Here is a 16,226-nt window from a genome sequence, read left to right as displayed (position 1 = left end):
AAAGCAAGTATCGTAGGAAATCCACAAAACAGTCCGGTTCAGAGATTGGGAGGTCAAACAAGTACAAAAATATAGAGTTTGGAATCGGATTACAAGCTGCAGTCAGGATCAAAGGAAGACAATTCAGAATGTGTAGATAAGAGTAACGCTACAAACAGAAGCAGCGTTCTGTAGAACAGCTTCTTTTTTAACACGCACCAGGGAGGTGAGTTCATTGGGAAGGTCAGCTGATTAGACACGTGACCTCCTTCGTGTTGCAGAACAGACAGTCGAAGCGTGTTGCCATGGCAGGCGCCAAAGCCACCCGAGAGGCTGACACCTTCTGATAGATCTGCCGATTAGCTGGTTTCTAACAGGACGCCAAGAGCACTGCATGCGGCTGCTGCTAAGTGTAACACTCTCCCACCACATCATCCAGGGTAGGTGTGATATGTCTCTTGCACTTGATTGCAAGGTTGGGCAGCCTCATATCTACACAAATTCGGACAGATCCGGGTTGCTTTGGTTTGACAGCTATGACAATGGGGAACACCCATGGGGTGGGGCCCTACACTCTTTCTATGATGTCCATGTTTACCATGTTTGTAGCTCCTTTTCCACCTGTTGTCTCAGGTGAAACGGTATTCACTGATGCTTCAGTGCTGTTGGGCGCAAAGTCTCATCAATGTGCAGTTTAATTATTTTGCCCTTGAGTTTCCCGATTCCTTGGAATACTGTGGCAAACCTCTCCAGAGTCTCATTGATGTCTTTGGCGTACACCGTGAGGGCAAAGTGAACAATGCCCACGGCCTCCGCTGCTGTGCAGCTTAGCAGGGAGTGTTTGCTGATGTCCGTGACAATGAGTCTCATTCTGATTTCTTTACGCTCGTGGGCAACTTTGGTCACAAACGCACCTCGGAGGGGCAGTGGTTGAGTCCCCCCAAACGAGAATATTTTGGCACGTGCTTTCACTAGTGTTGGGGGCCCTGGTAGTGCCTCATAGTGGTGGGGTGCCAGCATGCACACAGATGTGCTGGTGTCCACAAGCACAGGTGTCATTGTTCAACTTACGGCTGCCATGCACATAGGTTCTCTCCTCTTTTTGAGAGAGTCAATACTCGAGAAAAAGAAAATCTCTTCCTCTTCCTCTGCCAGATCCAGACCTGGCATCTCTTGTTCCACAACTGCCACCTGTCTTTCTCACTGTGGCGTGTCACTGGGCATTCTACAGGCTCCTCTGGGAATGGTGATTGGAGTGTGGGCTCTGCACATCCTAGCAAAGTGTCCAGGTGCTCCACATTGCCAACACACTCTCCCCTTTGCCGGGCATTCCCCTGCGTGTGGGAGTTTGTAGCCACACTTGGTGCACGGCTGCAGTGTCTCGTCGGACTTCTTTTGGGGCCATCTAGATCTCGATGGGTCAGCATTTGGCGGTCGCCCTATCGCACATGCGTCCTCCACTTTTAGTGATCTGATTGCAGCGTCTGTTTTGGTGGCACGGCTGTTTGCCAACTCATATGACCTCTCCATCTCTAAAATGTGAGCCAGCATTAGTCCATTCTCACGGGGGACCTGCCGGCACAGTTTTCCTGAACTGCACCCCTGTATCAGCTGGTTACGTACCATATCGTCCTCATTCTCCCAACTGCATGTCCTAGGTGGCGAAGCCTGCCGTAGAACTGATCGAGAAATTCCTCTTCTCTCTGTTTCTCACTACACATGACAAACCTCTCAAAGTCCTGGTTTGCCAGTGGCATGAAGTGTTCCTTAAGGAAATCCTCAGCAGCCTGGTAGAGTCATCAGCGGGAGCAAGGGACTTGAATATCCGATGTACCCCAGATCCAGCTGCTAAATGAGGGTCACCACTTTGGCTTTGTCGTCTGTCTCACCGGTTGCTTTGATTTACATGTCAAGCTTCTTGATACAGAGCAGCCCCTTTGACCCCAGCTTTGAGGGATTACCTGAGGTATTGAATTCAGGCACCATGGCCAGTGAATCTTGTTGGCGGGGTACTTTCCTTGCTTGCTGTGCCCCTGCAGCGTCTTGGTCGGCATCTCCCGCTTCACTCATGGTAGCAGACTGTACAGGCACCTTCTACGTGGGTGAAGGCAGCAATCTGCTTCCTCAGGCGCACTTCCGTGGTGGAAACACTGCACAGGCACCCTCTTGCTCTCGAAGGCCGTAGTTTGCCCCCCTAAACCACCTCAGGATGTTATGAGGTTCTTGGGTAGGCGCAGTCTGCTGTGCAATTCAACAAGAGAGGAAAAATGGTCCCAGAGAGAAATGAAAAAAAAAGTTTTTTAAATAAAGGGCCCTTCGAGCACAGTTGTGGCCCATGTGGCCTTCTTGCTATGTTTTAGACCTTGTCGGCTCCAAAAAATTGCCGTCACAGCGCACAAGCACTCCACACGTGGAGCCACTACCATAGGGATCCAAAATGGCGGTGGTTGTATTCCCTGCGAGGGTTAATGCCTCAGACCGGCATCAGAAAGCGTTACCGAAGCAAAATAATGCATTGGAACGTTATCCCCCCTGCCCAGCTGCATCCTCCTCGCCAATGTGATATAGTAATATGCACCCGGGACCACCGTGGTAAGGCCTTGCCCCCCAGTACCTTAAGTAAGACACACGGACAGACACAGGACTGTATCATCGACCTACCGGCATGCACTGGAGTGTCGCGGAACGCCCCCTTTATTTATACACGTGTGACGCAGAACATTGCCGTCACGCCACGTGACACCGCCACAGGGTGTAGGGACAAAAAGGTTGGCAGTGCCCATATTCTATTACTTTTACAGAAGAAGCAACATCATCTGCAAAGGGAAGAGGAAATAAATGCTGTTTTTGGGGGGTAAGCATGGCCTGGAGGGTTATGGCCAGCTTGTGGTGAGATGTCTGAGCAATGTTGTAGGAAAATGAGGCAGATGGGAGAGCAGCAGCGGGGGGGGGGGGCAAGGAGAGTCAGTGGGGATGCATGGTAGTCCTCAGCTTGGGTAGCTGGGCAGAAACGCTTTTGGGCAGAGGCTTGAGGGGGGTGCAGAAGAGTAAGTGGAGGATAGGAGGATGAGGCCTATTGAGGTCGTGAGTGTGGATAGGAAGGTTGAGATTAGTCGGAGTGGAGTCCTGCTGCAGATATTGGGTGTTGGCCTAGTTGGTTAGGTCGCGGTAGTTCATGATGGCAGGGATATATATATATATTTTTTTTTATAACGCGCTTAATACCTGAGTGCGGTTTATAAGCGCGGATCCGAGATTCGACCCTCTGTTGCTGTGCGTGATCTTGCTTCCAAGACCAGCACGTTGCCACTGTACTATCCTCCCTTCACTGGTCTGGATAGTTTCAAGTAGATCGAGATCTGTGGAAAAAGAGGTTAAGGGTGCCATAGGTTGGTACATGAGCAGAATAGTGGGGTTAGGATGGGGAGACGGAAGTTGGAAGGATGTGCTCGAAGGAGGAGGGGGGGAAGAGGGCGCCAATGGCATGCCCTTACTGACCAGCAAACGTACGCCACCACACTTGTGTTAGTCGATGGGAAAGGGAGAAGGTAGTGCAGTCTGTATGAAGGGAAACCAGAGTGGCAGTGTCGGGAGGGCAATCCACATTTCTTTGACATCTCTCATAGAGATTATGGGGTGATGTGTGTCAAAAGAGTCAGCGAGAAATGATGTATGTACAGAGGGAGGAGAGGAAAGGTGGGGAGTCTCATGAGGGGTTGAAGTGGAATAGATGAGGACTGGGTGGATGGAGTGAGGGCGATAGGAATGGCCGGGCTATTTAAGAAGCGTGGGGGAGAGGGAGCAGAGGAATAGTGGACTTGTACATGGGGCTAGGCGGAGGCCCCAAGAGGGGGAGCGTAAGGGCAATTAGGAGCAGGAATAGGATGGCCAGCAGATAGGTGGGTGTGGAGCAGAGGGTTTATGGTTAGGTAGAGGAACAGAGCGCACATGGATTGGTTACCATGCCAGGTGTGACGAAGCACAGCAGGGGAGGGGTTCAGATCCTAGCAAGCCAGAACAGTGCCCCACCAGAGTCCTCCTCAGTCTTTGCAGAGGGTACCCAGCGGTGGGACACGTGGAGCCAGGATGAGGAATGATGGTATGTAACCTCAACAACACCCACAGTCATTTTTTATTTTTACCACTTATGACAATTGCCACCCCTGGTAGCTACCACCAGCTATTTCCCACTGGTAGTAGTGACGTACACAAATACTGCTGCCATTGGTAACTGGTGGAAGGGTAATGAAGGCTAAGCAGCTATTCACCACTTGCAGTACTTCTTCGCTGACGACCAATTGATTCGGATTTAAAGCCTGCGGCTCTCCTTGTGCACGGGTGGTGGCACTTGGCTTTACATTTAAAACGAGCAATAGTAATGCCAACAGTTTGGGCTTTCGTGTAGGCATGGGAAAGGCACTGCCATAGTGGTATTAACTGCCCATTAATGGTAGCAGGGGCAAAATGATGCGAGTACCTGGGCATCTAATAGCAAATGCCTAATGCGTATACACAAGCCAACACTATTGGCTTTGCCAATGGTCATTTTTAACAGGAATTCGGCGAAGGGCACGTATAGTGCTTATAAATAGAGTGGCTAAAGACAGACCTGGTTAACACATTTGATTTACAGCTCCAAGTCATTAACTGCTTTGAAAAAACACTGCAAATTAACAAGGGGGTCCTGGGAGTCTCTCTGCCAGACATTAGTCCTGGTTGCGAGAGCCTTACCCAGATTCTTTAGCTCACTATTTTTCACAGAGGAGAAATTTCAAAAACATATCAGTCTTTCTCATGCCCTGGGGCAGTCCAGCACTGAAATGCTAGGCAATTCTCCTCTGAACAAGAGTACCAACAGCAACCCCAGACACGTGTTAAGGTCTGGTTGGACCTCATCAGTAGGGTGGAGCTGTGCCTTTATAAGCATAGTGAGCAAGGGGTCCACGTCTGGATTGCCCTAGTAACTTAGGGTGAGACCAAATGTTACTTTAAGTATGCAAATTAACAAGGGGGGGGGTCCTGGGAGTCTCTCTGCCAGACATTAGTCCTGGTTGCGAGAGTCTTACACAGATTCTTTAGCTCACTATCTTTCACAGAGGAAACATTTCCAAAACATATCAGTCTTTGTCCTGCCCTGGGGCATTCCAGCACTGAAATGCTAGGCAATTCTCCTCTGAACAAGAGTACCAACAGAAACTGGCTGGAGCTTTGAGTGCAAAGTTTGATTGTAAGGCTTGAATAAAGTGTGCTCAGAGCTCCCATTAGAGGTGTTTTGGGCAGGGAGGGGCAGTAACTGGGTGGGAATGGGCATAGGGATTAGCATGGCCGTGGGCTGTCAATGGGTGGGCAAAAGAAAAACACCTACAAGCTGTGTCCCTCATATGCCATTGCCCCCCTAGCTTTACTAGGGGCACCACCTCGTAGCCCAAACTAATGAGACATCCATGTAGGTGTCTATAAATGTCATGCAGCATCTATTTCCTGCTTTCCCACCCTCTTATCTCCTTGTCGCTCCTTTTCTTTCCTCCAGCAGACTAAGCTCTGAATACCCCTGCAGTGGCGCAGTACGCCACTTCTTGGACAAGCCTTGGCGCACTGATAAGACTCCGTCAGTCATTTGGCGCACTAAACTACCCAAAACACACCGTTTTTTGCAGATTGTTCTACAATCGTTTATTTAAAAAAAATCCAAATCTGGTCTTTTAAAAGTTACAGCAGTTTAATGATTACAGAAACATAATGGACCCAAAGTGCCACCACAAGCGTGTCATTCGTGTTAAACATTTGTAATTAAAGAAGTCAACATAATAGGGCACTGACGGTCTTTGATTTGGAAAATGCATCCTTCCCGTCCCATTAAAAAAACAGACACCTGTAATATTTTTCTTTCCAGAGGGACATATATTGAAATGTGGTTAGGAGGTAGAGAATAATGTACCTGCAGTTTGGTTCAGAACAGGGTTGCCCAATTCCATTGTAGACAATTTGGTGCAGGCATTTAAAACAAGGTCGAAAGTTCCAACTAGTGGCCAAGGTAGATCCTCGACCCCGCCTCCGTGCCATTACTCTGGAACTCCCTGCCTCATGGAAACCTAGAGTAGAAATGCAAATCTGTAAACCCCGTGCTTGCTGGCTCGACACTATATACTTTCTTATATTTTGTCTGTTTTTCATCTCCGTCCCTGCACAATCTACCCCAACATCCGGACTACATTACATGATTTCCTCATTTTGATAGCCTAGGTCTTAAAGAGTCTTAGACATCCAAAGTGTGGTCCCTGTTCATTCATGGGGATTTATCATCTGATGGGTGGAACACGTCCCAGATCAGTGTTTTCCAGGCCTCATGTGCAGGGCTCGCATCGCCTTCAGCTTTGGACACCCCATACTCTAGTTGCTGCCCCCGTCCAATGTTCCAGTTCACTGTGCCATCTAGCATATTGAGGGCCCCTCGGTGTCTTCCACGCCATTGTGAGGGACCTTTTGACCAGTATACAAACCATGTCCATAAATTTGACCACCTGTCTGAATTTGCTTATTCTTGGCTAGGCTCCCAGGAGGCATTATTTCAGTGTTCATTCATACCTTACTACCCCAGCCTTTCTGCAAGCCTGTTCTATCTTGGCCCAGAAGCGCTGTATCTTCGGACACCCCCAGAACATATGCAAGATTTCTGCTCCCTCTGACCCACACCAAGGACATAATGGGTGTGTTCTGTTACTAAATTTGGCTATTCTGCTTGGTGTCATGTAGGTCCTATAAAAAACATTTAATTGGTTCAACCTGAATCGGGCGTTTCTTGAGACTTCCCCGGGGTAAATTAGGATCCTCTCCCATTCCTTCTCTGTTATGCTGATTCCCAGATCTGTCTCCCACCACTGCTTCAGCGTTTCGCTTTTGGGGTTGCGTCTGTCCACCAGCTGACTAAAGAGTCTGTACACTGGCCATCCATGGCCCAGGTTGTGAGTAACGTTAGTACTGGGTCTGCCTCTGGCTCCTCTGGCCATTCTTTCCATTTCTTCCTTGCTACCTTTCTAGTCCTCCGATACCATAGGAACTGGCCATTGGGTAGTCCCTCTTTCTCTCCCTAGATTCAAATTCCCTGAAAACGCCCTCCTCATATGTGTGCCCCCAGGTGTAAATGCTGCATCGTTCTGATTGCCTTACATTTGCCAGGTCCGCTCTGACTGCACAAACATCAGCTGCGATTAGGGTCACAGGTGAGTAGGGGGGTTTGTGTCCCAGCAGTTTCAGGTCCCTGCCCCAAACACTCCTGCCTAATGCTACGATCATTGGGACATTACTGGGGCACCCCAGCGGGACCCACAGCGTTTCTTTCAGGCTCTACTAGCTGTTTTATCAGCTTTGTTTCCGAGGTGGTTTCATCTGCAAGCCACTTGGCCATGAAGCTGAGTTGTGCTGCCAAATATTTCTCGAGATCTGGTAATTGAACCCCACTCGCCTTGTACGGCAGCATAAGTGTGGTCAGAGACAGCCTGTGTCTGGCGGGACCCCAGAGAACTCCCTCAGCAACTTTTCCAATAGGCGGAAAAAGAGGCCGGAATGTAATAGTGGACATTGTGGAAGAAATATAAACCTTGGTAGGGCTATCATTTTAATAATTGTGACCCTGCCCATCACAACAGCGGCAGTTTAGACCAGAATTTCCTGGTCTTCCTGAACCCCTTCACTGCCAGTTCAGTGTTGCCCCCATGCATCAGTTCAGGTGTGTGCCAGACATTCATTCCTAGATATCTGAAAGATTTCAACTGCCACTGGAGCCCAACTCTCAGGAGATCCTCCCCTGTTTTCCCAGCCAGTCCCGCCAGTGGAAATATGCAAGATTTCCCCCTGCTAAAGGAGATCCCTGATACTCATGCAACATTCTCTAGCACGTCTAAGATTACTGGTACATTGATGTCCAGGTCCTTTAAGTACAGCAGTACCCCATCTGCATATAAGGGTACAACGTGATTCACTCCTCCCACTCTGATTCCTGCGTCAGAGAATTGTTTCCTCAGGTATATCGCCATCGGCTCTAATCCGAAAACATAAAGCATTGGTGACAGTGGGCATCCCTGTCTGGTGTCCCTTTGGATGTCCCAGGTTGTTGACACTATTCTTCCAGTTTTCACCCTAGGCACCGGTACTTTGTAGAGTAATTTAATCCACCCAATGAAATGTTCGCCTAACCCAAATTCTCTCAATGCAGCGACTAACCATTCCCAGTATATAGAGTTAAACGCTTTTATGGCATCTAATGAGACTATTGCATACTGTTCCTGCGAGCCGGTCGCTTACGCCATGATATGTTGCAGCCGTCGCAAGTTTATTGCTGTGTTTCGGCCTGGTATAAACCCATTTTGGTCCCCATGTACTATGGTCCCTATGATCCTTGACAACCATTTAGCTAATATAATAATAATAATATGGTCGTCATTATTCTCAGTTTAATAAAGCAGGGTCAACTGGCAAACATCAGACAGATGCTTGCACACTCACACACAAGCTTGATTACACAGGGGTTTTCTAACCCAACATGCGTCATCTATGACCTCATCCTACGTGGCAAACCATCAAACTTATTAGCGGGAGGGATGAGTTAGGGCAACATATTGTTTTATAGAATATATATGGATTAGTACTTCATTGCCTGTCTCTTATCTGTAAGACAATCCTCGAGGTACCTATAAATACGTATACTACTGATTATAGCGAACAAAATGACAGCAGATTGGTCTATGCAACATTGTATAGCAGGGTGACCCATAGATCCACTGATTGGTTGGCATTCTTACCCAACATTGGACTTTCAGCTCGGCTAGCAGCTCGTAAGCAAACCGAAACCCAGGTGCTTGGATTATGTCAGATTACGCCCTACTTTCCCAATTAGTCTATCTCTCATCAGACCAGCCATGAGCCAAAGTTTCCCCGTCTGTAGTTGACCTTGTAGCCTGTTGTCTGTTCTAGGACATTCAAGGGAGTGAAAGCACATCACTAGCCTCATCCGAGGCTTAATGAATAGCCCTTGTTTTTGACTTCTGAGTCACATGTGAAGAGCCCACAAATCTGCCTGTTTCAGCCTCTTATTTACTGCTCACTCTACCTTTTATAGACTTTATACACTTTGCAGATGTTTCTCTTCTTCTTTAATCTAAGAGAAAGGTCTCATCCATGGCTTATCTGTCTGCCTCCCTTCGTACGTTGCAACTATTCCTTAAAAAAAGCATCCTTGATCCTAAGCCAACATGGACTCCTCTTTGTTTTACAAGCAAAGATGTTCTTCCAGTGTCTCCTGACTCTACAACCCTGATCAGCTTCTGAGGTAGTTGAATAGAATATCTACACAAGCAGGCGTCCATTTTCCAACTATTGCCGTCCTTGCCACCTTATATATTCCTCTATATCAAGCTTCTATGTATCTTTTCTACCTTGCATTACTGTGTATTTACTCTTATTGGTCAGCAAGTTACTTTGTCTTCATTTGCATTCATGATTACATTATTGTTTCGTACATGTTTCTCTTATCGCTCCAGTTACATCATCACTCTTAAGTATTTTTATATCGTTTTAGCATGGCTTCATATATCTTCTCCATGACATCACTCTGCCCTTGTCAGATTTTACTTAGCACTCCATGATGTTCAATGGTGCGTCCTTCCATACGGTATTCTTCTACACTTTCAGTGCAAGGGAACATTCAATATGGTTGTTTGAGTGCATATCGTCTCTCATACCCTCAGTGAGGTATAGGCATAACACATGGAGTCCAGTATGACGGCGGTGAAGGGCGGGAGTTAGGGAAAATGCATCCACCTGCTCCTCTCGATTGCCCTCTCTGGTTGAGTTCTCAACCACATTCCTTTCTCGTTTATCATCTCTATATACTTTCGTTTCTTTGGGACCCGTGTCTTTGTCACCCCCCTCAGGTAACCTGCATTCTCTGTTCATCCACACTCCCGGTCATGTGGCAGCAATCTCCGGATGGTGAACAGTATATCCACTGTCCTACATATTTAATATGCTCCTTGGGATAGTAGAACTTCGTTTCCTGGAGGTGCAATGGTGCTTTTCCTTATGTTCTCATGGGTACTTTCCTCATTTTGCATCTGCTCACCGGTTCCAGTGTCTATATCAATCATGATCTTCATCCCAGTAGCTTTCTTAGCTGTCTTCTGCCATTGTCCGAAGATGATCCTTGAGACAGAAGCCCTTCCTCCCTCTGTACAGCTTTAGATCCACCATTCGAGCACTGTTCCTATCCCACCTAAATGGGGCAATTCCCTCCTCAAAGGCCTCCCGTTGTCCTCACTTGTGCCCTTGAGAAGTGTCCTACACGTGGCCGCATGCCTCGTCAGGGTTCTATGCAACCACATCAACCCCCGGCCCTCATCAACCTTCACTGGCTCCCACTGCACGCACCAATCTTGCTGCATCTCCTATAAGGCAGTCACCCTGAAATCACCCAGCTACCTCACGGAGAAACTCGGGATCTACGGCAGACAGCGCACCACCAGAAGCCAGGACACGTGCAGATGTGAAATCTGCTACTGCAAAAGGAAAGGAACAGAAAACAAGCCTTCTGTGACTACGTCCCAAGACTATGGAACCTCCTCCCTATCAGCATCAGACTCGCCCCCACGCTCCTACAATTCATAAAAGAACTTAACCCAACTCTGCAAGGAATGTCTCCTCAACACCTAGGCATCATGTCGCCACTCGCACCTCCTAACTCGCTAGACGCCACCTGCCCCTCTCCTACACGCCACCAGGTACAGCTGTACTCCTCCTCTGTGCCCCTCTCTAGCCTACTCCCCGCTGTATATCTGTTCTATTGTTACCTCTGAAAAGCGCTCTGTTATGCACTTGCACTGTTGTTTACCCATGTAAAGTGCTCCGTTGTGTTTCTGTATTGTAGTAAACCTCTTTAAAGTGCTCCCTTGCTTCTCAAAGCTAGGCCTGCGCACAATACATATAATAATATTAATAATAATTGGAGTGGACTCAGTCCAGCTGAGCCTAGAAGTCGCTGATCAGCCCATTACCTATCTTCACACATGGCTGATAGTTATAGAAAAACTGTGCCATGATTGAGAAGAGTCCAGAGCTTGAGAATTGGGTTTGGAACACCTCTCTACAGAGTTAAATTGGACATGTTCCCTGAACCTAGACCTCAACGCCACGCCCCAATAACTTTGGGTCCTAAGAGCGATAGAAAAAAACATAACCCATCGCAAAGGAGGATTAGAAGAAGCAGCAAGTAAGGTAGCTTTGCGAGTGAAGCGCTTTGTATGTTGAATGTGTTGTGCCCTAATTGCTGACTTTGTCAATGCTACATTATAGCCATGAGGCTTTTTCTATGACCTAGTGAACTGAATACGCACTCCTATTTGGTAGATGAGGCGCAGTGAGATTAGATGATGTGCAAGAGATGGCTTGGTCTCTCATTCCAAATCAGCTCTCAACCAACCCGCAATGTATTTGCTTAACCACGTATCCTGCCAGCTCTGATGTTTGGATTTGAGGAGATAAAAGAATGCTCTTTTTATAGAAATGACTTAAAAAGTACACATCACATAATTGACCAACCTGAAAATATAAATGTATACATTGTTATAGTTACCATATTGAGCAAATAAAGAGCAGGATTGTACCCTTATCTCCCCCTATCCCTTAATCACTACATTTCTGCACACAAACTCTAACGCACACAAGCCAAGGGATTCACTTGCATCTGATTTCTTAATATTCCTCTCACCAGAACGCAAATACAACCAATTACTCACCGACTGCTCCGCCTGCAGCCATTCCCACAAATGTCTTAACATTTCAAATGCTCTGCTGATTCCAAAGTAGTGTGTTTAACATTATATTGGACACACCCCCAGTGCGATCCTCTGTAGAGGAACAGAGCTCTTGCAGTGCAAGCCTGGAAGTCATTCTCCCAGCGCTGAGACGTTTGGGAACATCTGATCCTGTGCCCTTAGAGTACCTTACAGTGACGGAGACCATTCCAGACGCCCAGCCTAAGAAAGGGACCGGTTGCTTCACTCTGCTTAGACCTGTGTGACTTTCCCCAGAGGCCCAGCGCTGTTCCTTTCTCATCAGCAGATTCCTAATCTCACACTGAACACCCTATGGATTCCTGGGGCGCTCACAAATGCCTCATAAAATGTCTCCTCGCGACGTTCTGTCACTACCTCTTTGTAGTCGATGTAATCTTGCCATCATTCATGCGTGCAGAATCTCCATGTGTGACAACATTTCTATGACCCCTGCCTTATGCATTCACAACTCTGTATCACAACTAGATTCCCGTGAGCCCTTGTTCCACGTGTGACTCTGTTGCTAACATCTATTTCTTTTTCTAGCAAAGAGGAATCTGGTTTCATGGCAGCCCCTTTGGTGGCGAAGGGCATTGCTGTGGCAGCAATTGATTATGACATTGCACCAAAAGGTAAGTGCCAGCACTAGTCTATGTACATGGTGTCTGTCTGTGTGTGTGTGTAATGTGCCGTGTCACTCTAGCAGCAGCAGCGCTCGGGTGTGATAGTGTAGAGGGACCTGTGTGCATGAGCTGTCCCATCTCCCTAGCCACGCATAGTCTGCCGGGTGAGCAGCACCCTTCCTCCTCAGTACCCCTCACAGTCCATACAAAGGGTATTCCCCAATATACCGTTAAAAAAAGCTGAATGAGCAGTAACTGCGCAAACGGCTTGTGAAAAAAAATAGAGGCCCATAATGCTGGACATGGAGAGCAGGGGCTGCAGGGGTGTCCCCCGCACACCTTGTTCAGCATTATGGGCTTCGGGGATTGCAGGGATGCCCCCCACCTCCCGCTTCCATGCCATTGCAAGCGGGGGACGAAAACAAAATAAAAGAAAAAGGGACCCTGCTGCGTCAGCTCTGAGCTGCATGGCTACAAGAGTGTCGGCGGCACTGCCGCTTGCGGTATGTAACCCTCCCAAGTGTGTTGCCCTTTTAAGGGAATGTGTCCCTCCCATGTGTATTGCCCTTTTAACATGGGCCATGACTCTCTGTCATGGCCCAAGCTAATAAAAGGAGCCCCTGCAGGCACGTGCACAAGAATGGATGCAGACTCCCAAAGAGGAATGACTGGTCCGTCACTAATTTAGGCCTGTAGGTCCACACTGTGTGAGCACGGGTCTGCAGGCCATGATGCCGTGGGACCCTCGAGCCAGCAAGGTGGCAAGGGTCTACATGGTCATGGGTATGGCCCGCCCTGCCCCCTCTGAAGGCCGGTTGTCCCTCAGCAATCCTCTATGGTGCTGATGAGACATTTCACCCTTGGGGCCTGCTGGATACCCATAGCAAGCCCCCGCTACACCACTGCTGACAAAACTAATTGGGGTGGGTGGTTGTAGAGGGATGCAGGATGGCAGAAAGTAATCTACCTGATCACTTCGCAACAGGATTTTGCAATTGGATCTTTTCGGATTCACAATTTCCCGATGTGCAGTGATCACATAGATCCCTTACAGAGATGTGGATCCTGCCTGCAGGACAGGAATCCTTATTGCTTAAATATTTCTCACCCATTCTCGGGGAAGGTCCAGCTTACACCTCCCGATGAGGCATAAAGGGGCTGGGTTAGCCAGAAACTGATGGTTTCCTCTAGTAGATTGGTTCTTTTTTGCATTTTAGGAGAGAGCTCTTGCTGGGCTCGAGTTCCCTAGCAGGCTCCTGGGGCTCTTGCTGCTCCCTCTTGCTCCACTTCATTCGCCCTGCTGGCTGATTTGAGACTGATTAATGCTGGAAGACATCTTGCTGGGCCCCTCCCAGGTTTGGTCTCAGATTGAGTATAGGCGAGCAATGGACAGTTTCTTCCTGGGACCATGCTGGATAGTGGGCCCAAGTTCAGTGGATGGTGGTGGTTTCTCGTCAATCCTGTATCTGCAGAGACCTACCAGACAAGCAGGCTGGACCCATGTGTTGAAGAGCTGGGTGGGACAACCAGATTTGGGGTTCCCTGGACATGTCTTTCAATACCCAGAATATATGAATGCACGCAGGGTGTGAGTGTTTTAAGGCTAGGCAAGTGTACGATGGCTGGAAAGTCTAGGTTATTTGGTCTTGGCTTGCTTCATCTATTCGAGGTGTTCGTATGCGGAGATGTTAGCAGTAGGCAGTGGTGGACATGGAAACGAATTGGTGCGGGATCCCACAAGGGCCGGGGTGGGTGCAAAGTTTGAGGGTGGGGTGGGCCTGGATCTGCTATGATAAATTCGGAAGCTGCAGAGTAGACACTCGGGGAATAGTAAAGACACAGAAAATACAATGAAGCTAACCAACACACACCTTAATGTTGTGAATTACTTACCCCCAGGAAGGAAGTGCCCCTAGCCTCATGAACGTCTGTGAATGATCCCAGGCCTTAACGAAACACCCAAACTTATTACCTGATGCTACAAAAAATACTGGATGCATGGGTTCTGGCCACCATGTACTGCGACCTTGTAGTCTGCCTCGCTCACAAGTTGTGTAATTAGGGGACTCATTGATGTTTGCAAATCAGCTGACTTGCAACATTCTCACTGTGCGAGGAAGAAGACACACGTCACTGGGGCCAGTTCTGGGAGTCCCGGAGTTGCCACGGGGGTGAACCCTGATTCAGGAAGTGGGTAAGTGGACCCCTGTTCCAGACCCAAAAGCACGGGATGGTGACCCCCCAAAGGTTTGACGTAAGGCCCTGGCCACACATTAAAAATAATCTGGGGGTTTCATTCTCTGGATTGTCCAAGCATCAGCAGCTGAGGTAAGACCAGGGGGCAGAAAATACCAGTAGGCCATTGCTCAAAGGCATTGCACATTTATTTTATTAGTGCATTTATTGAGTGTGGACCTAGTTTGAGAAGCAACTGAGCTTACAATTATAGGTGAGGGGAGCAGAGAAACAAAGGATCTACAAGCAACCAGTGGAGACAACGGTGGTGATCAGATGTCGGGTGGGGTGGGGAGTGAAGAGCATGTGGATCGTAGGTGTTGGGGAGCAGACATTCTTTGAAGAGGAGGTTCCTGAGCTGCTTCCTGAACTGTAGAAGTGAGGGGCAAGTCTGACGGGGAGGAGGATCCAAAGTCTTGGGGGGCGGGAGGGGAAGATATGGGGATTGCTCATTGAGGTTGCTTGAGAACTTGAGGGCGACAGTTGATACAGGAGGATTTGAAGATGATGGGCCTAATTATGAGGTAGGAGGTAAGGGAAAAACCATGCCGGTAAAGGATTACCGGCATCGCTAACCGCTCCGGTCTATTACGACCCGCCTACCCGCTATTATCGGCACTGCAAAGAACGGTGCCTCTAATAACGGCATGGGTGCGGGCACGCAACCCCTCATGCCGGCAATAGCGGCATGGCGGAAATAGGAGTACATCACAAGTCAGGCGGACATGCAAATAGCGGCATGAATCGGGCCCAAAAAGCAGATACTGGCATGGCGGAAATACCGCCATCCCGAACCACCCGTAAAGGGCCATGTGCAGTGTTCTCAACTGCCACAGGTGCACTTAATCAGCACAGGTGCAGGCAATGTAGACTGGGCCAGCACAAAAGGAGCACACCACACCCCTTCCCACACCCATTCACACAGCAAAATGATTCCAATACTGGTAGCAATCCTGGGGCTGGAGGACATGATTGCATTGGAACAGCAACAACAACAACAGGCAGCACAGAGGAGACGCAAGAGGAGAAGGAGGGCAAAACAGGCATAGTATGCCCCACCAGTGCAGGCAGTTGTACCACAGAGGTAGCCACCAATCCCCAGAATCAGAGCCAGTCCATTCAACCTAACCCCTGAGCATATCCACACCCTGTACCGTCTGGACCAGGATACCATCACCACCATTGTGGACATGATACACAACGTCATCGTCAGCCTCATAGACATCCGTACTGCCATCCCCCTCTACTGAAGGTGGTTGCTGTGCTCCACTTCCTGGCCACAGGCACCTACCAGCATACGGTAGGGCAGATGCATGGCATATAACAACCAGTATTCTCACGCACGCTGAACCAGGTGCTCGATGCCCTCCTGAAGCACACAAGTCAACACATATCCCTGCCACGGACTGCCCAGGAGATCTCTAACACCAAAGTTGGCTTCCATTCACTGGCAGGCTTCCCAAGTTGCATCGGGCCCTCGACTGCACCCATGTGGAATTGGCGGTTCCACATGCCATGGAGGCAGTGTACCGAAACCGAAAGCAATACCACTCCATCAACATGC

The 16,226-nt window shown here is 48.6% G+C and overlaps 1 protein-coding gene across 1 annotated transcript in view; it reads left to right on the top strand.

The window, feature by feature from the left end:
* Positions 1-16,226, top strand: part of AFMID (arylformamidase) — a 172,658-nt gene that overhangs the window by 103,388 nt on the left and 53,044 nt on the right. Inside the window, exon 5 of the mRNA XM_069655249.1 lies at positions 12,351-12,436. Within this exon, the coding sequence (XP_069511350.1) occupies positions 12,351-12,436 (86 nt within the window). The remainder of the gene's footprint in view (positions 1-12,350; positions 12,437-16,226) is intronic.

Source organism: Ambystoma mexicanum, chromosome 3q (genome assembly GCF_040938575.1).
Source record: "Ambystoma mexicanum isolate Mex_15411 chromosome 3q, UKY_AmexF1_1, whole genome shotgun sequence".
Taxonomy (NCBI): domain Eukaryota; kingdom Metazoa; phylum Chordata; class Amphibia; order Caudata; family Ambystomatidae; genus Ambystoma; species Ambystoma mexicanum.
Note: the sequence above shows the minus strand (reverse complement) of the source record. Positions and strands in the feature narration are given on the sequence as shown.